General features: G+C 63.1%; 1 protein-coding gene across 1 annotated transcript; it reads left to right on the top strand.

Moving 5' to 3' along the window:
* Positions 1 to 4,378: 4,378 nt before the first annotated feature.
* Positions 4,379 to 21,541, top strand: COL1A1 (collagen type I alpha 1 chain). Its single transcript, XM_063354559.1, has 51 exons — positions 4,379 to 4,717; positions 6,376 to 6,570; positions 6,711 to 6,745; positions 6,843 to 6,878; positions 6,967 to 7,059; positions 7,146 to 7,214; positions 7,932 to 7,976; positions 8,246 to 8,299; positions 8,521 to 8,574; positions 8,700 to 8,753; positions 8,925 to 8,978; positions 9,082 to 9,135; positions 9,237 to 9,281; positions 9,559 to 9,612; positions 9,708 to 9,752; positions 9,953 to 10,006; positions 10,331 to 10,429; positions 10,520 to 10,564; positions 10,644 to 10,742; positions 10,996 to 11,049; positions 11,148 to 11,255; positions 11,553 to 11,606; positions 11,820 to 11,918; positions 12,135 to 12,188; positions 12,279 to 12,377; positions 12,679 to 12,732; positions 13,096 to 13,149; positions 13,254 to 13,307; positions 13,435 to 13,488; positions 13,761 to 13,805; positions 13,907 to 14,005; positions 14,228 to 14,335; positions 14,697 to 14,804; positions 14,922 to 14,975; positions 15,087 to 15,140; positions 15,255 to 15,362; positions 15,455 to 15,508; positions 15,929 to 15,982; positions 16,215 to 16,376; positions 16,534 to 16,641; positions 16,763 to 16,870; positions 17,090 to 17,143; positions 17,263 to 17,370; positions 17,624 to 17,677; positions 17,782 to 17,889; positions 17,984 to 18,037; positions 18,211 to 18,318; positions 18,405 to 18,687; positions 19,230 to 19,420; positions 19,499 to 19,741; positions 19,822 to 21,541. The coding sequence occupies exons 1-51, from the start codon at positions 4,636 to 4,638 to the stop codon at positions 19,966 to 19,968; spliced, it is 4,362 nt and encodes a 1,453-aa protein (XP_063210629.1). The 5' UTR covers positions 4,379 to 4,635; the 3' UTR covers positions 19,969 to 21,541.
* The last annotated feature ends 1,577 nt before the right edge of the window (positions 21,542 to 23,118 follow it).

Raw genomic sequence — 23,118 nt, forward strand, 5'->3', positions numbered from 1 at the left:
GGACCTGCCACCCCTCTTGCTGGCAGGGGAGACCCCACAGTTCTGTCCTCTAAAAGCCATCAAACCTTCAGCCTCGTGAGTGCTGGGGCTCCCCCCATCCCTCCTGGGGTGCTCTTGGGGTTTGCACCACCCCCCCACCCAGACTTTGGGGTACGGCAGCCCCCAGGGTGCCCCCCACACGCCGGGGTCCTGTTGACTGGGGGTGGTGGAGGGTGCGAGGTGGGTTCCCGCAGCCCCACGCCCCGGCCACGTGGCACCGGAGCCACCGTCCCAGCCAGGTCCTGGGCACCCGTCCAGCCCGCGGCGGATGAGGTCACTCGGAGGAGCCGCGCCGGGAGAAATCCCAGCCAGGCTGCGGTGCCGGCCGGCAGCACGGGGAGCCCTCGTGTCCCCATCCCCGTCCCAATCCCTGTCCCCATCCCTGGGAAAATGAATCCAGCAGCCCCTGGGGATACTTGCCCTGGGGGTGCAGTGATGGGAGGCGGGGGGGACCCCCTCCAAAGGGACCTGGGGGGCTGTGGGGAGGCAGGGGGTGGGTGCTGGGTGTACCCCCACATTCCTCCCAGTCCCACCGTCCAGCTGGGATAGGGCTGGGGAGCATCGCCCCATCCCCAAGCTGCCCTGGGGGGTGCGGAGGGGCCCGCGGGCAGGAGCAGCAAATTCTTCAATGAAACTGAAGAGGCGAAAAAGGAGGGGGAGAAAAAAAAAGAAATAAAGAAAAAAAAAGAAATAAAGGAAAAAAAAGAAAAAAAGAAAAAGAGCGAGCAGAGAAGCAAACTGGCAACGGAAAATGTTCGGCGTGGAGCTCGGCCCTCAGAGTTTCCATGCCGGCTCTGCGAGCCCAGACGGCAGGGGCCCGGGCTGGGCTGCTGCTCCCCGCCCAGGAACATCCCCTCCCCAAAGCCCCCCACCTCCAAAAGCCCCTCTGACCCCCGGGGGTTGCCCCCCTCCATCCCTCCATCCCCAGCTCCGCTCCAGACCCCAGCCCTGGGATTTGGGGGTGCAGATGTGGAATGAGCCCCCCAGGAGGGACCCAGCCCTGGGATTTGGGGCTGCAGATGGGGATCGAGCCCCCAGGAGGGACCCGGTCCTGAGATTTGTGGGTGCAAATGGGGTGGGGTGAGTCCCCCAGGAGGGACCAAGTCCTGGGATAGGGAGATGACCTCCCCAGGAGGGACCCAGCCCTGGGAGGGGGCAAAGCCGAGATCCCAATCCCCCTGCACCCATCCCAGGCAGAGGGACCGCTGAGCAGGGCGAGTTTGTCACCTCCATGTCCCCCGCTCAAGCTGGGGGTCCCCGTGTTGCCGCCGCCGTGGGGACAGGAGCATCCTATTTTGGGACCCTCCCGGCAGCCAGTGCCCCCGCCGAGGAGCGGCGTGGCGTTGGCAGCCCAAAGGCCAATTAAGCAATTTGCCCTGCCTGCTTTGAGCGGCTGGAAATAGCCGGGGGAGTCGGTGCCCGTGATTACGGGGTTTTGCCCTGCCTGCCACAATTGAGGGTGCCGAGGGCCGGATGGCCACCAGGAATAGCCGGGGCGGTGCCGGGCTGCGGGCTGCGGCCGGGCCGGGGGAAACTGAGGCACCAAGCTCCCATCACGTCCCCATGGAAGGGGGGGTGGGGGTGAGAAAGGGGGAGCAACATGTTTTGGGTTTGAGAGGGGTGGGGTGACGGGGAAATACACCCCCCCCCCCAAAGGGCTCCTCAGTGCTGGCACGGTGGGTCTGGGGACACTGAGGATGCCTGGGTCCCTTTGGAGCGAGGGGGTTCCTGCAGCGGGGACCTCAATGGGGTCAAACCCCCGCCATGGGGTCAAACACCTGCGTGTGACCACCTTGCAGGACACCGGCTGCCACCGTCCCCTTCCTGGCCCGGGGCCACCACCCCGGGCGAAGCCAGCGAGCCGGGGGGACCCAGGCGTGCGGGTGGGGACCTCGGGGACCAGGGCTGGGAGCGGGACAGGGAGCGGGGTGCTGGGAGGGGTGGGGGGAGAATGGACCCGGTGCGGGGCTGGCTGCTGGGGCTGCCGAGTGGGGAACGGGGAAAAGAGGGGGGAGAAAAAAAGGGAATTAATCCGATCCATGTGTCCGCGCTGTCGAGGGGAGTTAACTCACACCAGATGCCGGCGTCTGCTCCAGCTCTTCTCGGCGCAGGCAAACAAACCCCAGCGCCCTCCTCCCCCCAGCCCCCGGCCCCAGCAGCTCTGTTTTTCAGTAGGTCCTACCCAAAAGGGATTGGGGGGGGCTATGGGGGGTGGCTGCCCTCCCCTGCCCTCGCCCCCCCAATCCATGGGGCAACCCCTGCCCTGGATGTGGGCACTGACTTTGTGGGGCATCCACCAACTTTTTGGGGCAGCCACTGAATTTTTGTGGATGACCATTGTCTTTTTGGGGCGGCCGCCTCCCTTCCCACACTGCCAGTGGCAGGTCCAGTTGGCACCAGTAAAACCAGTGCGGGGTGTGCGGGAAAAGGTCTCGGAGACCCCCCCAAAGGCTGGGGCTGGCGGGAGGTGGCTGCGGGTGACAACTCCCCCATCCCAATGTCCCCAAGGAGCGGGATGGTCCCGAGCGGGTACCACCACCCTGGGGCAGCATCCCGGGCATCCCCCGTCCCGCACCCCGTCCCCGGCCCAGGCCTACGCTTGGCGTCTCCCATTCTGCTTCCTAGGATCCTAATGACTTTTCCAGGCTTTTTTTTTAATTCTTTTTATTATTTTTTTTTTTTTTTAAGTAGAATTTCTTCCCTTTCCCCTCCCAGCCCCCAACCCCTGCACCGAACCCTCCTGCATTCCTCGGGCGGGCGGCCGGGGGCTGATGAGGTGGCATCGTCCCGTTCCCCCCCCCCCTTTTTTTTTTCCCCTCCCTCTCCATGCATATAAAAAAAAAAAAGAAAAAAATGACATTCTTTTCTTTTCTGTCATGCTGCAAAAATTAAAGACACATCTTCAGGCTGGAGCCCGGCCAGGGGTTTTCGAGTCGCCGAGGCATGATTGGAGGAGTCTTCGCCTGCAACGTGTCTCGGATGCATAGATACAGGGCTTGAAAAGCCGCCAGCTGCTCCCTGCGCGCGCACGCGTGTCCCCGTGTGCACGCGTGTGCGTGTGTGTGCAACCCGCACAGATAACTCCTCCTGGGCTGGTTTTTTTTTTTTCTTTGCATTTAATTGCAGCCTGGAAAAAAAAAGACCTGGAGAGGTCACTGGTGCGAGGGTGGGTGTTTTTTGTGCTCTTTCGACGTGTCTCTCCCCCCCACCCCCAAGCCCCGTTATTTCATTGTTAAATTGCATTGATTTATTTTTTCCTGTTAAAAAAAAAAAAAAAGAAATAATAAAGAAGTAACTTGGTGGGAGCTCCCGCTCGGACGTGGTTTCCCTCTGCAGCAAACCCAGTGCTCCCAGTGTGCTGTGGGCCCGCACGGCGAGGGGGGGCAAGCAGAGGTGTGAAGGCTTAACCCAGCTCTTTGCTCTTGCCCTCCACCCCCCCAGCAAGACCCCAGCCCCATTTCCCACCCCTTTCCCTAAAAGATCACCCCTTAAAACAGGGGGTGACCCCCCCCCAGGTGCCACATTGCCCCTGCAGGGCTCCTTCCCCCCCGCTCCACCCCTGAGCTCCAGGCGGCTGCCCCGGCCCTGGTAAATACGTATATTTTTTTGGCGTGTAATTACACCCTCCCCAAATTGCACGGTAGATTGTGGATTATTGTCAACGAGCTTTTGCTTTTTCCAACCAACGTGGCTCCTTCAAATGTGGAAACGGCCGTGGAGGCGTGCCAGGGGGGGAGAGAGGGGAGCGGGACGGCCGGGAGGGAGAGGATTGAGAAAAGAAAGGGAAAAAGGGGAAAAAAAGGGAAAATCCCAATAAAGCGAGTGGTTCTTGGGGGCATTCTGGGGGTGTCTGTGGGGATCCTGGCCCAAGGGATGCTCGGGGTGCTCATGCCCTTGGCCTTTGCACTGTGCTTGGGGGGTTTGGTCCCACTGCGTGAGGGTCCTGGTGGGGACAGGTGGGTGGGTGGGTGCTGGGGACCCCCGGGTGGACGTTCGGGTTGGGGGTCACAGTGGGGAGGGGGTGTTTGCAGCGCCCCGACCCCCTGGTGCAGCACCCGGCATCGCGTGGCACCAGGGTCCCCAAACCACCACGTGCCACATCGCCTGTCCCCAACCCTGCCCCAGCCACAGCCAGCCCCTCTAACACCTCAGGATGTGCAACCCCCCCCCGCAAAAAAACACCCCCACCACCCCCCAAAAAACCCCCCGTCCCACCCACCCCAGCATCCCCTTCACATCCACCCCGCCGCCAGCCCCGCTTCAGGACGACACGCGTGTGCATGTCTGTGTATGCGTGTGCATGGACGGACAGACGGACGAGGGGGGGTGGGGGGTGTGGGGGGGTGCGAGGGGTGCCCCCCGACTCGCTGGGTTCTGCTGATTGGCCAAGGGGCCGTCCAAAATTCCCCGGTCGCGATGGGTCCCACCTCTCCCCGCCGCCGCACGGTATATAAGGGGAGGCGAAGGAGTGGGCAAGGGCAGTAGGAAGTTTCTGCTGGGGTCTGGATTTGGAGCTCCAGAGTCGGATCGGCCCCGTATGACCCCAACCTAAGAACAAAAGAGACCCCAAAGAGTCTACATGTCTAATATTTAGACATGTTCAGCTTTGTGGATTCTCGGTTACTGCTGTTGATAGCAGCGACTGTACTACTCACCCGCGGGCAAGGAGAAGAAGACAGTAAGTAGTCGGCGCCGGGGACGGTCCTCAGCCTGGGTGGGATGTGGGGGGACGGGTGGGGACGGGGGTCGGGCGGCATCCTCGACGCTGGGTCCTGCTGCCATGGGTCGGGGAAGGATAAAGGGGTGGTTGGCGTGGGGAGCCAGAGGGAAAAAATTTTGGGGGAAAGGGGGAAATTAAGGGAGATTAAATAAATAAAAAAAAATTAAAATGGAGGAAAAAGTGGGTTGGGGGGGGTTGGGAGGGGGTGAAGGGGTTTTAGGGGGTCTGTGCCGGCGCAGAGAGTCGGGGCGTCCTGCCAAGAGCGGGGAAGGAGGGAAGGGTGGAGAGGAGCCGGCGGGGAAGGAGGGAGCGGGGAAGAAGAGGAGGAGGAGGAGGCAGGGAAGGGAAAGGGGGGAAAGAGCGCGGGAGAGAGCGGAGAGGGGGGAGAGGAGGGGACGGGGGGGGGGCCCGGCCCTGGGATCTGCAAAAGCCATCAGGAAAGAATTAGAAAAGTCTCGGATGATTCATAAGGAAAATGTTTCGGCAGCCTGTAAAGTCGGGGCTGGCCAGACGGCTCGGGACGGGGGATGCCGCCCCACGGCCCCTCCGGGGGGCTGCGGCGGGGCTGGGGGGCTCGGGGGGACGGGGGCACGGCTGGGGTCACTGTCCCCCACCACCGGGTCCCCCCCTGCGCCCCGCGGGGCTGCCTGCGCCTGCCACCTGCAGGCTGGGGACACGGGGGACCCTGGGACAGAGCCAGGCCTGGGGCGCCCTTCGCATTTTGCCCAATTTTTGTCATTCGGGGGGGAATATTTTTTTCTTGCACTTTATTTTATTTTACTTTACTTTATTTTTTTTTTTGCATTTTGCCTTCTGCGTTTGACAGTATCCATTCTGCATTTTGCACTCTGCAGTTTGCATTTTACATTCTGCATTTTGCATTATTTTACATTCTTCCTTTTGCATTCTGCATTTTGCCGTTTGCAATATGCCTATTTTTTTCTGCCTTTTGCAATGATGTGCGTTTTGCCTTTTGCCTTTTTTTTTTTTTTTTTTTAAATTATTACTACGTTTTGGCCCTCCCCAAGCCAGAGCAGGGGGAAGCCACTGGCCGGGACACCCCCTCGTCCCCTCCCGAGGACCCTTCCCCGCGGTGGGGCCGGCCCCCGGGCCCTGGCGCGCCGCCCTGCCCTCCCCACGCCAGCCCCCGCCGGCCTCCAGTCTCCGGACTCTCATTCCCGGGCCCATCTGGCCTCATCCAGCCCCATCCCGCAGCCGCCTGGATTTAATTTCAGCCCAGACGCTGGGGCCAACCCACCCCATCCCACTCATCCCATCCCGATCCCCATCCCTGTCCCCGTCCCCAGCGGGTGGCGGGGACCCCCGTGCCACCCCCCCTGCCCGCCGCGGGGGTATTTGCCTTGGCCCCATCCACCGCGGGACGTAGCAAACTGGCTGGAGGTTTTTGTTTAAATTCCAGCGTACGTGGGAAGAGTTTATTGTGGTGCTTTTCCTGTGTCACCGCGATGGGCTGATGAGAAACAGATGAACGGGAGAAGCGCTGCAGGAGCGAGAGGGGGAGGATGGAGACTGGGGGGGGGGAAGAGCTTGAGACGGGCCGTGTGGGGGGCCGCCGCCGCCGTGCCCCCGCCCTCACGCCTCCCCCTCTCTCCCAGTTCAAACTGGAAGCTGCATACAGGATGGTCTGACGTACAACGACAAGGATGTGTGGAAACCCGAACCCTGCCAGATCTGCGTCTGCGACAGCGGCAACATCCTCTGCGACGAGGTGATCTGCGAGGACACCTCCGACTGCCCCAATGCCGAGATCCCCTTCGGAGAGTGCTGCCCCATCTGTCCCGACACCGACGGTACCGTGGCGTGTCCCCCCCCACCGCGGTGGTCCCCGGGGAGCAGCAGGGCTGGATCCTGCCCCTCAGCATCCTTCCCCTGGGTGCGGGGGTGGTGGGTCCCACTCGGCTGCTCTAAACGCCCGTCCTTTCTCCCGCAGCCTCCCCTGTCTACCCAGAAAGCGCTGGAGTAGAGGTAAGGGCTCCCTTGCCCCCCCCCAAAAAAAAATCCATGGCATCCCCCACCTATTTTTGGAGAACCCCTTTTCTAACCACCCATCTCTCCCCAACAGGGCCCTAAGGGAGACACCGGCCCCAAAGGAGACAGGGTGGGTATCACCACCGCAGAGCCCCCCCACACCGTTCCACCAGGACCCCCGTCCCACTGGGGCTCACCCTCCTCTTCTCTTCCCCCAGGGACTCCCCGGCCCCCCTGGCAGAGATGGCATCCCTGGACAGCCTGGTCTCCCGGGACCCCCCGGCCCTCCAGGTCCCCCAGGCCTCGGCGGAGTGAGTATGGGGGGGTCCCCGGCGGTGCAGACCCCCATGGGGGTGCCCACACCCTGCTCACCCCCTGTTCTCCCTCCTGCCTGCAGAACTTCGCTCCTCAAATGTCTTATGGCTACGACGAGAAAGCCGGTGGCATGGCCGTGCCCGGCCCCATGGTGAGCAGCGGGGTGGCACAGGTCCCCGCGGAGGGGACACGGGGCGGGACAGGGGAAGGGGTGAAGCTGGGTGAAGCACTGGGGGCGCATCCCCGGTGCTGAGGATGCTGCCAAGCCGTGGGAGGTGGGAGGGATGGGGAGGGATGTTGCTCCTGTGGTGGGGTGATGGGGACATGGATGGGGTGGCAATGGGGACAGGGATGGGGACAGGGATGGGGTGGCAATGGGGACAAGGATGGGGTGGCAACGGGGACAAGGATGGGGTGGCAATGGGGTCAGGGACTGGGTGGTGATGGGGTGGCAACGGGGACAAGGATGGGGTGGCAACGGGGACAGGGAATGGGTGGTGATGGGGACTGGGATGGGCTAGTGATGGGGTGGCAATGGGGGAGACAGGAATGGGGTGGCGATGGGGAGAGGGAATGAGTGGTGGTGGGGACAGGGATGGGGCGGTGACCGGGACAGGGATGGGATGGTGATGGGGACAGGGATGGGGTGGCAATGGTGTAGCAGTGTGGACAGGGATGGGTGACAATGGGGACAGGGAATGAATGATGATGGGGACAAGGATGAGGTGGTGATGGGGACAGCAACGGGATGGTGGTTGGGGGGGCGATGGGGTGTCAATGGGGACAGGGAATGGTTGGTGATGGGGACAGGGATGGGGACAGGGTGGCATGGCAGCCACTGATCACCACTTGCCATTCTCCCTCCCAGGGTCCAGCTGGTCCCCGCGGTCTCCCCGGCCCTCCTGGCGCTCCTGTGAGTATCTCCCCCGCCCTCCCTTCTGGGGACAAGCAGCCCCAAGGGCCCCTTCGGTGGTGGGACCCCGGGTGGGATGGGAGGGGACAAGGGCAGGACGGGGAATCCCACCCTTCCCAATGGCTACGGAAACATGTGGGGATGCATGCCCTTGCGCCACCATATGGGGGGACACCACCATTGCCAGAGGGGTCTTCAGGCCAAATCTTCTCATTTCTAACCCATTTTTTCCTTTTTTTTTCTTTTCTTTTTTCCTCACCAACCCACAGGGTCCTCAAGGTTTCCAAGGTCCCCCTGGTGAACCTGGAGAGCCTGGTGCTTCTGTGAGTCCTGTCACCTCCTCCTCCAGCCTGATGTCCCACAGGGATGGGGACAAGGCAGCCTGTTCCCAGCCCTGGCTGTGACCACGCTGTTCCCATCCCGGGGCATCTCATCCAGGAGCTGTGGGAATGGGGCTGCCAGAGCCTGGCACTGCCCAGCTTGGGTGGCAGGGTGACAAGGGACAGCCATCACCCACAGCATCCTCATCCTGCGTCTCTCCTAGGGTCCCATGGGTCCCCGTGGTCCAGCCGGCCCCCCTGGCAAGAACGGAGATGATGTAAGTGGCCCGTGGATGGGGTCTCCCCCCCTCAATTTGGGGACCGGTGGCCCTGCCAGCCCCCCAGGCGAGCAGGAGCTGCCTGGCTTGGGGACGTGCCACCAACCTGCTGTCCTTCTCCTCAGGGTGAAGCTGGAAAGCCTGGCCGTCCTGGAGAGCGTGGTCCCCCCGGCCCCCAGGTGAGCTGCTCCCCACCAGGGGACACAGGAGGGGACACCCCCACCGCAGCCTGCCTGGTGGCAAAGCGAGGACATGACACCAGCTGCCTGCCCCCCTTGGGGACAGGGGCGGTGGGGTGTGGGGACAGCATCCCCCAGGCATCTCCATCACCACCTCTCGTTCTCTCCTAGGGTGCACGTGGTCTCCCAGGAACCGCCGGTCTCCCGGGCATGAAGGGTCACAGGGTGAGTCCCTCCTCCCATCCTGGCAAGGTTTAGGGGAAGGGGGACCCCAACGTCTTTGGGGGTCCTCTCCTGACCCCCCCATCTTCTCTCTCCTGCTCCCCAGGGCTTCAGCGGTCTGGATGGTGCCAAGGGTGAGCCCGGTCCTGCTGGCCCCAAGGTGAGGAGCGATGGCGGTGTCACCTCTGTCCTCCCAGTAAAGTCATTGCTGCCCCCTGCCTCCCTCGGGAGCAGGTCCCTCAATGTTCTCCTTTCTCCTAGGGTGAGCCTGGCAGCCCCGGGGAGAACGGTGCTCCTGGGCAGATGGTGAGTGATGGAGTCCCTGGGGACTGGAGGGGTTGGGGGGGTCCAGCCTCAGCCAGAAAAAGGGGATGGGGATGGGGGGCAAGATGTGGTGGGGAAACAGCTCCTCCTCAGGGATGCTTCCCCAGGGATGCCCTGGGGAATGGGGTGGGAGGGGGTTAAGCCCCCTCGAAATGTCACGGTGGGCAGGAGCAGGGCGGGGGGGCACAGGGATGTGAGGAGACCCCGAAAGGGGAAAGCGGCTGCATTGGTGACCAAATGTGTCCTCTCCCCTCCCCAGGGTCCTCGTGGGCTTCCCGGTGAGAGAGGCCGTCCCGGTCCATCTGGCCCCGCTGTGAGTATCTGGTTTGGGGCAAGGCTGAGCAGGGGGGCTTGGGGGCTATCTCTTCTGCCGGTGGGCATCACTAATGTGTGCCTCCTCTCCCGCAGGGTGCTCGTGGTAATGACGGTGCTCCCGGTGCTGCTGGTCCTCCCGTAAGTAACCCCCAAACCCACCCATCCTCCACCAGCACCTGGCATCAGCTCCAGCTTCTCCAGAGGGAGATCCCATCCCAGCTCCACCATGGCCAGGAAATCCTGGATGGGGGCCAGAGCTCTGCTGCCCCAAAAACTCCTCGTCATCAGATGCGCGAGGTGTGATCCCTCCTCTGACACGTGCCCTCTCTCCCTTCTAGGGTCCAACTGGCCCTGCTGGTCCCCCCGGCTTCCCCGGTGCTGCTGGTGCTAAGGTAGGACCTGCCTGACCATCTCCTCCCAGGTGCCATCTCCTGGGCTGGGAGAAACTGGGGGAAACTGGGAGCATGGGGTGGGGGAGAAGGACCGAGTGTCGAATGGGTTCCCCCACGTGGCCCAAAAATGAGAAAACCCAAAGTGCTGTGGGCTCGCCCCTGCCTGGGACGGTGGGGCAGATGGGGACATCCCCAGCCAAGTCCCATGGGCATCTCTCCTGGCTGTGCCTCCATGGGGAAGGAGCTGCAGGTGGAGGGGGAAATTAGGGGTTTCAGGACAGCCCTCATGCTCACGGCTCTTCCTCCCTCCTCTTCCTCCCCCAGGGTGAAACTGGTCCCCAGGGAGCTCGTGGCAGCGAAGGTCCCCAAGGTGCCCGTGGTGAGCCCGGTCCCCCTGGCCCTGCTGGCGCTGCTGGTCCTGCTGTAAGTGGCATCCGATGGCTCCGTGTCCTTTGGCCTCACGTCCTGCCAGGTCCGGTGTAACCCTCCTCCTCCTCCTCTTTCTCTCCACAGGGCAACCCCGGTGCTGATGGTCAACCCGGTGCCAAAGGCGCAACTGTGAGTGTCCCTCGCCCCCTGCCTGGCTCTGGGATGAGGGTCCTTGCTGCTCCCTCACCTCCTCCTCTGCCTCTTCTAGGGTGCCCCTGGCATTGCTGGTGCTCCCGGCTTCCCCGGTGCCCGCGGTCCCTCCGGACCCCAGGGTCCCAGCGGTGCCCCCGGTCCCAAGGGTAACACTGTGAGTATCCCCAGACACCTCCATCCACCTTCTCCCGGGGTTGGATCCCTTCTTCTGCTCCAGCAAGCTGCTGTCCCACCTGGAGATGTCTCCTCTGGCATCCCTCCTGCAGGCACAGGATGGTGCTGGGGTCTGACGGATGCTGACCATCCCTGCCCCTGCAGAGGGGCTGGGCGGGATGAGGCTCAGGGCTCCCTTTGATCATCAATCTGGTGTTAAATGGCTTTTCCCTCTTCTCTCCTTCCACCTCCAGGGTGAACCCGGTGCTCCAGGCAACAAGGGAGACACTGGTGCCAAAGGCGAACCCGTAAGTGACCCCCACCCCCATACCTCCTTGAGGGCTCAGCCCCTCCTGGCTCCCATGGGTGCTCCCGTGGGTGCTCATCCCTTCGCCTCCTTCCCCAGGGTCCCGCTGGTGTCCAAGGTCCCCCTGGCCCAGCTGGCGAGGAAGGCAAGAGAGGAGCTCGTGGTGAGCCCGGCCCCGCTGGGCTTCCTGGCCCTGCTGGCGAACGTGTGAGTAGCATCAGTCCTTGTCCCATCCCCGCCATGTCCCTGTCCCCATCCCTGTCCTCCTCCCACCTCCCAACATCCAGTGGCTGAGCCTCATGGGTGCTCCGGGACAGGCACCCATCGTGGTGACATCTCCAGCCCCTTCCCTCCACCGAGGTCTCCAATGGAGCATCTTGGCAGGAACACCAGGGTCCTTCCGCTGGTGGCTGGGTCCCACATTGCCGCATCCCTACCCTGCACCCCCAAGCCCCTCGAGGCCACCCTGTGTCTCCACACTGACCCCCCTCCTGTCCCTCGCAGGGTGCTCCTGGCAGCCGTGGTTTCCCTGGCGCTGATGGCATGGCCGGTCCCAAGGTAGGTGCCCAGGTCTCCCTCCTGCCTGTCCGGGCCAGAAAGCCGTGTCCTCAACGGGGCAGCGGGGACACCGTGCATTTGTCAGCCATCCCCACACGGTGGCGAGGCCAGATTGGCTCCACTGCCACCGCCAGTGACACGGCTCCGGTCCCCGTCCCCGGATGATGTCCTGCAGCTGTGGTGACCTCCGTCCCCTCTCCCATCCCTCCCCAGGGTCCTCCCGGCGAGCGCGGCTCCCCCGGCCCCGTTGGCCCCAAAGGATCTCCTGGTGAAGCTGGACGCCCCGGGGAACCCGGCCTCCCCGGTGCCAAGGTGAGCACGGCGGGGCGGTGGGCACAGTGGCAGGGTGGCTACGAGCAGCAGTGAGCCACGTCAGCACGGCCACCACACTGGTGGCCCTGCTCCAGGGATGGACGCCGGCTGACACGCTCTCCATGCCAGCGGAGAAGCTGCTTGCCAGGATGCTCACGTTCGCTGGAGCATCTCTTGGAGCCCTGAGCTTCTAACCCACCTCACCCTCCCTTGCAGGGTCTGACTGGAAGCCCTGGGAGCCCCGGTCCTGACGGCAAGACTGGCCCCCCCGTAAGTGGTACCTGCTGATGCCCCGCTCCTCCCTTGGCCCGCCATGGGCTCTGCTAAGGGGGTGCTCGCTCACCTTCCCCCCCATAATAGGGTCCCGCTGGTCAAGACGGCCGCCCCGGCCCCCCCGGCCCCCCCGGAGCCAGAGGTCAAGCCGGCGTGATGGGTTTCCCCGGTCCCAAAGGTGCTGCGGTGAGTGTGAACGGGAGCTGCCTCCCCGGGGGGGCTGCTGGAGGGGATGCTGCCCGGCGGATGCAGGAGTCCCGGTCCATGAGGGATTCCCGGCTGCTGGCTTCTGCCACCACCCGGGACGGTGGCTGCGGGTGGGCATGTGGCTCCTGTGGAGCAGGCACCCAAGGAGGGGGGTCCAGGGGACGTGTCCCCCCTGGGCAGGGCTGCGCTGGTGCATCCTCCAGCCCATCTGAGCCTGCAGGCTTGTGCGCGTCGGCGTCGTGATGCCGTCATGGGTCTCATCCTGCTCTTCTGCTTTCAGGGTGAGCCTGGCAAACCTGGCGAGAGAGGTGCTCCTGGCCCCCCCGGCGCTGTTGTAAGTATTCGCCAGAGCCCAGCCAGTCTGGTGGTGGTTTGGCAAGGGAGCTTCGCCCCGACGTGGGGCTGGGATGGGACATGGGACGGCCGAGCTGGGGCTGGGGAAGGCTCCAAGGACGGGGATGGCAGTGGGCTGAGGTGGCTGGACTCCAGCCCGGTGGCTGCCAGCAGCTTTGGAGCGGGGACAGCAGGAGGTGACGTGGCCGCGGGCAGCTGGCCGTGGCTTCTCCTGTCCTTCGAAGGATGCTACGGCCGCACCCAGCCCGGCACCCAGTCTGGGGGGGTGCAGAGTCCTGCGGGGGCATTGGTGGGCTGCGGGTTGGGGCTCTGCTCTGAGCACCCTCTTCTCCCTCTCCCCCAGGGTGCTGCTGGCAAAGATGGTGAAGCTGGTGCCCAAGGTCCTCCCGGCCCTACCGTGAGTATCAACACACCCTTGGCCACCCATAGCCACACTCGGCCACCAGAGAAGGGGCTCGGGAGCCGACTGACCCCCCCTCACACTTGTCCCGTCTCCCCCAGGGTCCTGCTGGAGAAAGAGGTGAACAAGGTCCCGCTGGTGCTCCTGGCTTCCAGGTGAGGGATGTCCCCTTCCCTTGCGAGGGGACAAACCGCCCAGGGTGGGGGTGACGTTGCCCCTTTCCTTGTCCCCTTTGGTCATCCACCTCCGTGGTGTTTCATCGCTCCTCTTCTTCCTCCCCAGGGTCTGCCGGGCCCCGCTGGCCCCCCCGGTGAGGCTGGCAAGCCCGGTGAGCAGGTGAGTGTGGGTGAGCATGGCTGCGGTGTGGCATTGTCCCTGTCCCCTCCCAGTTGCCCATCTCCCAGCCAGGGGCATGGGGGGCACCCCCTCAGCGCACCCCGTGTAGCCTCTCCCCCTGGAAGCAGTGGGGACCCCAGCCCTGCCTTGTCCCCCCAGGACTGCGGGACCCCCTCCCTCCCCATTCCCGGGGGCATCCCAGGGACCCCCCCGGCCTGTCCCCAGGGCCACCCCTTCCCTCCCTGACTCTGCACCCTCTCCCTCCTGCACAGGGTGTCCCCGGAGATGCTGGTGCTCCCGGTCCTGCTGGTGCCAGGGTAAGTTGAACCCCGCTCGCTCCCCAGCTGGCTCTCGGCACCCCCCCAGTGCCCACCGCCCCCCTGACGGCTTCGGCCCCTCTCCTGCCTCCCCCCTCCAGGGCGAGAGAGGTTTCCCCGGCGAACGCGGCGTCCAAGGTCCCCCCGGTCCCCAAGGTCCTCGTGGTGCTAATGGTGCTCCTGGTAACGATGGTGCTAAGGTGGGTGCGAGGTCTGGGCTCTGTGCGGGGTTGGGGACATCTGGGTGATGGGTGACCGTCCCCGGACGGTGGCTCTTGGGGTTCAGATGTAAAGCTTGGGCGGGGGGGGGTTTGGCTTTGCCCCCTTTTGCTGGGGCTGGTTCTGGCAGCCGGGCAGGGTGTTGCTGCGCCGAGGAAGCGTCAGGTTCCTGCTAACGCCCGTTTTCTCTCTCTCTTGCCCAGGGTGATGCTGGTGCTCCCGGTGCCCCCGGGAGCCAAGGCCCCCCCGGTCTGCAGGGTATGCCCGGAGAGCGTGGTGCTGCCGGCCTGCCAGGCGCCAAGGGTGACAGAGTACGTGTCCCCCAAAATCCTGATGTCCCCTCTTGGTCCTCTGCTCCCGGCCATCCCGGTGCCCGCTCCATCATCCCCTCGGGGCTGGATGTGCTCCACGAAACCAAGGCCGGTGGGCAGCAGCCCCCGAGCGAGGGGATGCTCCGTGTCACCTCTGTCCCCATCCGAGTGTGGCCCTTGGGGACAGTCCCTTGCTGCCAGCTGGGAGCTGAGCCCCGCTCCTCCCCCGGAGCCCGGGAGGGGGAGGATGTGAAGAGCCTGGGGCGTCTCGGTGCTGCTGTGCAACGTGGAGGGGAAAAGGGGGGGTGACCCGCCTGGAGGGGACCTCCCCAGGTAACCCGCCATCGTCTTCCTCTCCCAGGGCGACCCTGGTCCCAAAGGTGCTGACGGCGCTCCTGGCAAAGACGGTCTCCGAGGTCTGACCGGCCCCATCGGCCCCCCCGGCCCCGCTGGTGCTCCCGGTGACAAGGTAGGGCCATCTCCTGGCCAGACGCTGCACCGGTGACCGCTGTGTCCTGGTACCCACTGCCACCTCCTCGCCACAGCCCTGACATCCTTGTTTTTTGGTTTTTCTCCCCTTTTCCAGGGTGAAGCTGGTCCCCCCGGTCCTGCTGGTCCCACTGGTGCCCGTGGTGCTCCTGTAAGTGTCCCCCCTGCCCTGCCGATGGCCCTGACATGGGTGGCCATCCTTTGGTGGCCACAGGTGAGCACCCCCTGCCTGGGGTGACACCATTCTCGCCATCTCTCCTAGGGTGACCGTGGCGAGCCCGGCCCTCCCGGTCCTGCTGGATTTGCTGGCCCCCCTGTAAGTGCGGTGGCCTCGCTCCTCCCTGCTCCGGGGGCCTGACCCTGCCCTGCCGGGGCGATGCTGAGCCCCCCCCGCCCCAGCCCCGGCTCACCCCACTCCGCTCTCCCGCAGGGTGCCGACGGCCAGCCTGGTGCTAAAGGTGAAACTGGTGATGCTGGAGCCAAGGGTGATGCCGGTCCCCCCGGCCCTGCCGGCCCCACTGGTGCTCCTGGCCCTGCCGTAAGTTGGCCCCCCACCACGCCCCACACTCCCTTGGCGTCCAGCCCCACAGCACAGCTCACCCCTCTCCTCCTCCTCTTCCTCCTCCACAGGGTGCTGTTGGTGCTCCTGGTCCCAAAGGTGCTCGCGGTAGCGCTGGACCCCCTGTAAGTACCAGTCTCATGGTGGGGAGGGGGGTTTGGGGAATCCAGGGGACCCCCCAGGCATGAACACCCTCGAGGTGCCTTAACACCTGCTGTGTCTCACTCTGTCCCCCCAACACGGTGGGGCAGAGGGGAGCTGGGGGCACTTCTAGCCCTGCACCCCCAAAACCATCTGGGGGGACCTGGGGTGGCTTCATGCCATGGAGGGGATGGAGCAGAGGGGAAAAGGAGGGGTTTGCCTTGACCACCCCCGCCGAAATCAGCCCCAGCTCCCTCCTGGATGGACACTTTCCTTCTGGCCACCGGCCTGGGGATCCCTGTGGTGGCCCCCAGCCAGGGGACTGTCCCCTGGACCCGCTCCACGGTGGAGGCAGGTGATTCCTGGATCTGGCCCCTGGTGACTCCAGCTTCTCTCCTTTCCAGGGTGCTACTGGTTTCCCTGGTGCTGCTGGAAGAGTTGGTCCCCCCGGCCCCTCTGTGAGTACCCCCGGTGGGGCGAGAGGTGGGGGCTCAGGGGGGCAGGAGGGTGCTGGACGGCGGCTGCTGGTGATGGGGGCACATGGGACGGGAGATGCTGGGCACCCATCCAGGCGGCTCCACGTGGCTGCCCTGTCCCAGTTGGCACTGGGACACCCCTGGCCGCCCTTCAGCTGGCAGCTGGGGGGGTCCCAGGCTGCTGCCTGACGGCATTGCCTCCCCCCGCACCCAGGGAAACATCGGCCTCCCCGGCCCCCCCGGCCCCAGCGGGAAGGAAGGTGGCAAAGGACCCCGTGGTGAAACTGGTCCCGCTGGCCGCCCCGGTGAGCCCGGCCCCGCTGGCCCCCCTGGCCCCCCTGGCGAGAAGGGCTCTCCTGGTGCTGACGGCCCCATCGTAAGTCACCCCGCCCAGGGTCAGACCCCTTCCACGGCGCTGGGGATGCTGGGCAGCACCATGCTCCCCCCAAGCCCGGCATCCCTCGGCCGTCCCCTCCACGGGGAGGGTGGCCCCCGCTGCTACCACCACCCTGAGGTGCCGTTTGTCCCCGCAGGGCGCTCCTGGCACCCCCGGACCCCAAGGTATCGCTGGCCAGCGCGGTGTCGTTGGCCTCCCCGGACAGAGAGGCGAGAGAGGCTTCCCTGGGCTGCCCGGCCCCTCTGTGAGTACCTGGGGGGCGAGACGATGCTGGGACCCCCCCCCGGGGTCCAACTCACCCGTGTGGCGCTGGGCTGGAGGATGCTCATCGGTGTCTGACACCTCCGATCGTCTCCCTTTCACAGGGTGAACCCGGCAAACAAGGTCCCTCTGGTTCCCCTGGCGAGCGCGGTCCTCCCGGCCCCATGGGCCCCCCCGGCCTGGCTGGACCCCCCGGTGAAGCTGGACGTGAGGTGAGCAGCCACAGGCAACCATCAGTGTTGGGGGGGCACAGACCCCCGCGTGTTGGACTTGGGTTTGCTGTGCCGAGGACTTGCCAACTCATGGCATGCATGGATGCTGCCGTAGTCGGTGCATGGTGGGGCTGGCAGTGGGCTGAGCGGGGACGGTGCCATCCAGGCCCCTCGTTAGCCCCCACCTGCCCTAACGAGGGGGTCTTTGCTCCTCCGTAGGGTGCTCCCGGTGCTGAAGGTGCCCCCGGTCGCGATGGTGCTGCTGGTCCCAAGGTGAGTGGGCTGGTGAGGGGGGCGCGGGAGGGGGCGATGGGGCTGCGCCGGCCCACACTGACCTCTCCTCTTCCTCTTCCTCGTCCTCCTCCTCCTCTTCCTCCTCCTCCTCCTCACAGGGTGACCGTGGTGAGACTGGCCCCGCCGGCCCCCCTGGTGCTCCCGGTGCCCCCGGTGCCCCCGGCCCTGTCGGTCCTGCTGGCAAGAACGGAGATCGCGGTGAGACGGTAAGTGATGCTCTGCCCAGCGTGTGCCCCCCCTCGCACCCCTCAGCCCAGGGCTCGTCCCAGTCCCGGGGCAAGGACGGGTCCTGCAAACCCTCGGCGGGTCAGGGTCCGGCCCTGGGCTCAGCCCTCCGTGCTGGACAAGCTTCCCGGGAAGCCTGGCATCCCACCACCCGGCTCAGGGTGATGCTCCCCCAATGTGGTGGCAGCAGAAGGTGGAGGATGCTCTAACCTGTCCCCTTCTCTCCTGTCCCAGGGTCCCCAAGGTCCCGCTGGCCCCCCTGGTCCTGCTGGTGCTCGTGGTCCTGCTGTAAGTTGATGTTCTCCTTCATCCTCCTTGTGCTTCTGAGTCCCAGCGCGGGGGCAGTGGCTGGCCTGGACCCTGCTCAACACATCTTCTTCCTCCTCCTCCAGGGCCCACAAGGTCCCCGTGGTGACAAAGGTGAAACTGGTGAACAGGGTGACAGAGGCATGAAGGGTCACAGAGGCTTCTCCGGTCTCCAGGGCCCACCTGGTCCTCCTGTAAGTCCCATGGGGTGACTGTGGGTGCTGCCCCACATCCTGGAAGCAGAGCGAGATGCTGATGGGACTTCTTCTTGTTCCTCGCTTTGCACAGGGCTCTCCTGGTGAACAAGGTCCTTCTGGTGCTTCTGGTCCCGCTGGTCCAAGAGTAAGTCTCCAGCTGAGCCACAACCTCCATCCAGGGCTGGAGCATCCTGGGGGGAGCAGGGAGGAGAGGGTCCCCTCTGGCGCTGGGTTTCTCATGGGGACAGGGGTTGCGGCTGGAGGGGACGACTCTGCTGGGGCAGGATGGCCGTGATCACCCCCTCTCCTCTCCCGCAGGGTCCTCCCGGCTCCGCTGGTGCTGCCGGCAAAGATGGTCTCAACGGGCTCCCTGGCCCCATCGGCCCCCCTGGCCCCCGCGGTCGCACCGGCGACGTCGGCCCCGTCGTACGTATCAGCTCCTCTGCCGCTGCCTGCCCAGAGCCGCCTGCCTTCATCTCCTGCTCACCATCCTCCTTCTCCTCCTCCCACAGGGTCCCCCTGGTCCACCTGGCCCCCCTGGTCCTCCTGGCCCCCCCAGCGGCGGCTTCGACTTCAGCTTCCTGCCCCAGCCGCCCCAGGAGAAGGCCCACGATGGTGGCCGCTACTACAGAGCTGATGATGCCAACGTGATGCGCGACCGGGACCTGGAGGTTGACACCACCCTCAAGAGCCTGAGCCAACAGATCGAGAACATCCGCAGCCCCGAGGGCACCCGCAAAAACCCTGCCCGTACCTGCCGCGACCTGAAGATGTGCCACGGCGACTGGAAGAGCGGTCAGTGTCCCCAGCGGTCCCCGTGTCCCTCTGGGATGGTCTCACCTCCATCCCTCTGTCGCCTCTACCTCCATCCTTCCTCCATCCCCCCGGTTGATCCTCACTTTCATTCCTCCATCCTGTCTCTCACGGCTGCTCTTACCTTCATCCTCGGCCTCTCATGGCTGCTCCTCACCTCCAACCCTCTTACCTGCTCCTCACCTCCATCCTCCATCCCTTCATCATTTTTCACAGCTGCTCCTCCCCTCCTTCCTCTGTTCCTTGTGGCTGTCGCTCCACCCCCCCAGATGCCTCCTACCTGCTCCTCACCTCCCTCCTCCATCTCTCATGGCTGCTCCTTACCTCCACCCACCATCCCTTCATCCTCCCTCTCTCACCCCTCACCCATCCCTCCATCCTCTGTCTCTCCCACCTAATCCTCACCTCCATCCTCCGTCCTCCACGCCTGCTCCTCACCTCCATTCTCTATGCTTGTTCCTCACCTCCATCCTGGCCACCTGCCTCCCTCCTCTCTCCCTGACTCCCCTCCCTCTGCCCCACAGGCGAATACTGGATCGACCCCAACCAAGGCTGCAACCTGGATGCCATCAAGGTCTACTGTAACATGGAGACAGGCGAGACGTGCGTCTACCCCACTCAGGCCACTATTGCCCAGAAGAACTGGTACCTCAGCAAGAACCCCAAGGAGAAGAAGCACATCTGGTTTGGCGAGACGATGAGCGACGGCTTCCAGGTGAGTAAGGGGATAATGGGGGTGGACAACTGGGATGGACAACCAACTCTGTGGTGCCTAATGCCTCTTCTCCGGCAGTTTGAGTATGGTGGTGAGGGCTCCAACCCAGCCGACGTCGCCATTCAGCTGACCTTCCTCCGCCTGATGTCCACTGAGGCCGCCCAGAACATCACCTACCACTGCAAGAACAGCGTCGCCTACATGGACCAGGACACCGGCAACCTGAAGAAGGCCCTTCTCCTCCAAGGCGCCAACGAGATCGAGATCAGGGCTGAAGGCAACAGCCGCTTCACCTACGGTGTCACTGAGGACGGCTGCACGGTGAGTGGTCCCGGGATGGTCCTGGTGGGTGGTGGTGGGGACGTGTTACGGGGACGGGGCTGATCCTGACGTCCCCGCAGAGTCACACCGGCGCTTGGGGCAAGACAGTCATCGAGTACAAGACGACAAAGACCTCTCGCCTGCCCATCATCGATTTGGCTCCTATGGACGTTGGCGCTCCAGACCAGGAATTCGGCATCGACATCGGCCCCGTCTGCTTCTTGTAAACCGGACGCCCCACGCGTAACAGGAGAGAGTAATAATAATAATAATAATAAAAAAAAAAACAGCCGAAAAAAAAGGAGAAAATTTCACATGGACTTGAATTTGTGTCGGTTTCTATCCAGCGTCTCTAAACTATTTGCGTTTCCATAAAAGAAAAACCTAAAAAAAAAAAACAAACCCCAAAAAAGCATTAAACCAAAAAAAAATAATAAAAAATAAATGACTTTTCAAACAAAATCACCAGGCAGTGGGTTCGCTTGCTTGCCCTCCTCTCCTCCTCCTCCTCCTCCTCCTCCTCCTCGGGGTCAGGCGCTCCTCAGCCCCGGAGACGGCGCAGCTCAGCTCACCCAAAGCGCCGAGCCCCCCCCCGCGGTGCCGAACCCCCCCAAATCGGAGCGTCGGGACCCACCGAATGCCCCCCCCAGCTCTCCCCTTCCCCGCTGGCCTCTCCGCTTCTTGCATCTCATTAGTATATATTAATTTTTTTTGCTGCAAGGAAGATGTTTAACTCTTGGTTATAATTTGCTTTTTTTTGTGGTTGTTTTCCCCCTCTCTTCCCCCATCCCCTCCTTGTTTTTTGGTTTATTTTGTTGGATTTTTTTTTTTCTTATTTTATTTTTATTCAGGCAGCAAAATCAATTCATTCCCAAGCACATCAGGGGAGCAGCCGCTGCCCCCGCCGCCGAGCAGACCCGACCCTTCGCTGCGTGCTCTCCTTTTCTGGAAGGCTACCTCACCGCTGTGCTTTGGGTTTTGTTTTTTTTTTTTTTAATTTGTTTTCTTAATTTTGGGGTTATTTTTCTTTCATTTTCAAGTAGTTTTAGGTTCGTTTGGGGTTTTTCAGCCGTGCCGGGACTTTCCTGCCAGGTTCAGAGCAAAGGTGCTAATTTTTCTCTTAATATTCCCCCCCTTCCCTCTCTGTTTTGTTGCTCTGTTGTTCTTTTATTTTCAGTTTCCTCCGTTCAAGGTCCCTCAGGAGTCGCTGAGGTTTTTTCACCCGCAGGATTTTTATCCTGGGGTGGCTTTTTTTTTAATTATCTTTTATTTTTGGTCCCGCAACACCCGAGCCCGGGACCGCCTGGTGCTACAGCCTCCAAAGACGCGACTCAGCTTGATTTATTTTAATTTCACTATATTTTGGGATTTTTTTTTTCCCCTCCTTTCTTTGCTGCCCAGCTCAACTTGTGAATTTTCTAAAGGTGCTATTTAACCCTCCCACCACCACCCTCATCCCGCAAGCAAATCCCGGAGCAAACGCAAGGTAGAGCCAACAAAAAATTAAAAGCCGTGAAAGGGAAAAAAATTCCCCCGATTTCCAGGTTAAGCAGGTGGAACTTCAGCTCCGCTCTTGTCTTCCAGCAGCTTATTCTCCATCCATCCATCCATCCATCCATCCATCCATCCATCCATCCATCCATCCATCCATCCACCCATCCATCCCTCCCTCCCTCCCTCCCTCCCTCCATCCATCCATCCATTCCTGCATCCCTGCATCCCTCCCCGGGCACGGAGGGGCACGAACCCACACCGTTTGCCGGCCCCCATCTCCCGGCGCATGCTCCGGGCTCTCCTGGAGTCTGTACCTAGTTTTGTATATGTATAATAATAATAATAATAATAATAATTTGAAATTGTTTTGGTTTTTTTTTTTTTTAATTATTTTTTTTTTCTGACTGCTGAAATAAAGCATGTGAAATGATCCAACCAACCTGGGGTGCTCTTCGCCGGCGGCTCTCGCTCTCGGGTGTGTGCGTGGGGGTCGCGGCGGCGCCGGGGCCGCCCGTGCCGGGCCCCGCTCTGCTCCCGGCTCCGCTCCCGCCGAGCGTCTGCGCCGCCGGCCCGCGCCTCCCCCCGCCCCTCGCTCGGCCCCCGCTGCCCCGGGGGGGCGGGGGGAGAGGCAGGAAGGGGGGACCCACCCCCCGGCAAGGAGGCTGGGCTGGATTTGGCGGGGGGGAAGAGAGCCAAGGGGACGTGGGGGGGGGTGTCCCCTCCCCGAACTGGGGGGGGTGGGGAATGGGGATGGGGGGCAGCAAGGGGAGGAAGGGGCGCTGGGGGGCACTCAGCGCAGGGTGCCCCCCCCAAAAGGTGAGCTGGAGGCGGGGGGGGGCGCACAGGCGTCGCAGCTGGGTGAGGGAGGGCACAGAGAGACCCACAGTGTGTGTGTGTGTGTGACTGTGTGTGTGTGAGACTGTGTGTGACTGTCACAGTGTGTGTGTGTGTGTGACTGTGTGTGTGTGAGACTGTGTGTGACTGTCACAGTGTGTGTGTGACTGTGTGTGACTGTGTGTGTGTGAGACTGTGTGTGACTGTCACAGTGTGTGTGTGACTGTGTGTGACTGTGTGTGTGTGAGACTGTGTGACTGTCACAGTGTGTGTGTGACTGTGTGTGACTGTGTGTGTGTGAGACTGTGTGTGACTGTCACAGTGTGTGTGTGACTGTGTGTGTGTGACTGTGTGTGTGTTAGACTGTGTGTGACTGTCACAGTGTGTGTGAGACTCTGTGTGTGTGTGTGACTGTCACAGTGTGTGTGTGACTGTGTGTGTGACTGTATGTGCATGTGTGACTGCGTGTGTGTGTGACTGTGTGTGTGACTGTCACAGTGTGTGTGTGACTGTGTGTCACTGTGTGTGTGTGACTCTGTGTGTGTGTGACTGTATGTGCATGTGTGACTGCGTGTGTGTGTGACTGTGTGTGTGTGACTGTCACAGTGTGTGTGTGACTGTGTGTGTGTGCACCACATTATGTGTGTGTCATGGGGTGTGTGTGCGCCATGGGGTGTGTGTGTGTGTGTGTGTCACTGTGTGTGTGTGTGTGCCGCAGTGCACACGTGCCACAGTGTGTGGGGGGCACAGTGCAAGCCCCCCCCACCCCCGTGGGTGCCCCCCACGTCCCAGCCCCAGCGCACACTCACTCGTGCAGCCACCGGCACCGCACGCGTGTGCCCGGGGCAGAGGGTGCCGCCGTGTGCCACCGCGTCACCTTGGGGGTGGGCGCCAGCGGGACCCCCGGGGGGCTGCGCAGGCGGCGGGACGAGGCCTCAATGGCGCCTTTCTCCTCGCCGGCCCCGGCCCGTCAATGGCTCCCCTTGTTCCCGCGGGCCCCGTGTTTTCCTAACCCCCGCCCTGGCGCCTGCCCCCAGCGAAAGGGGGGG

Source organism: Chroicocephalus ridibundus, chromosome 17 (genome assembly GCF_963924245.1).
Source record: "Chroicocephalus ridibundus chromosome 17, bChrRid1.1, whole genome shotgun sequence".
Lineage (NCBI taxonomy): Eukaryota > Metazoa > Chordata > Aves > Charadriiformes > Laridae > Chroicocephalus > Chroicocephalus ridibundus.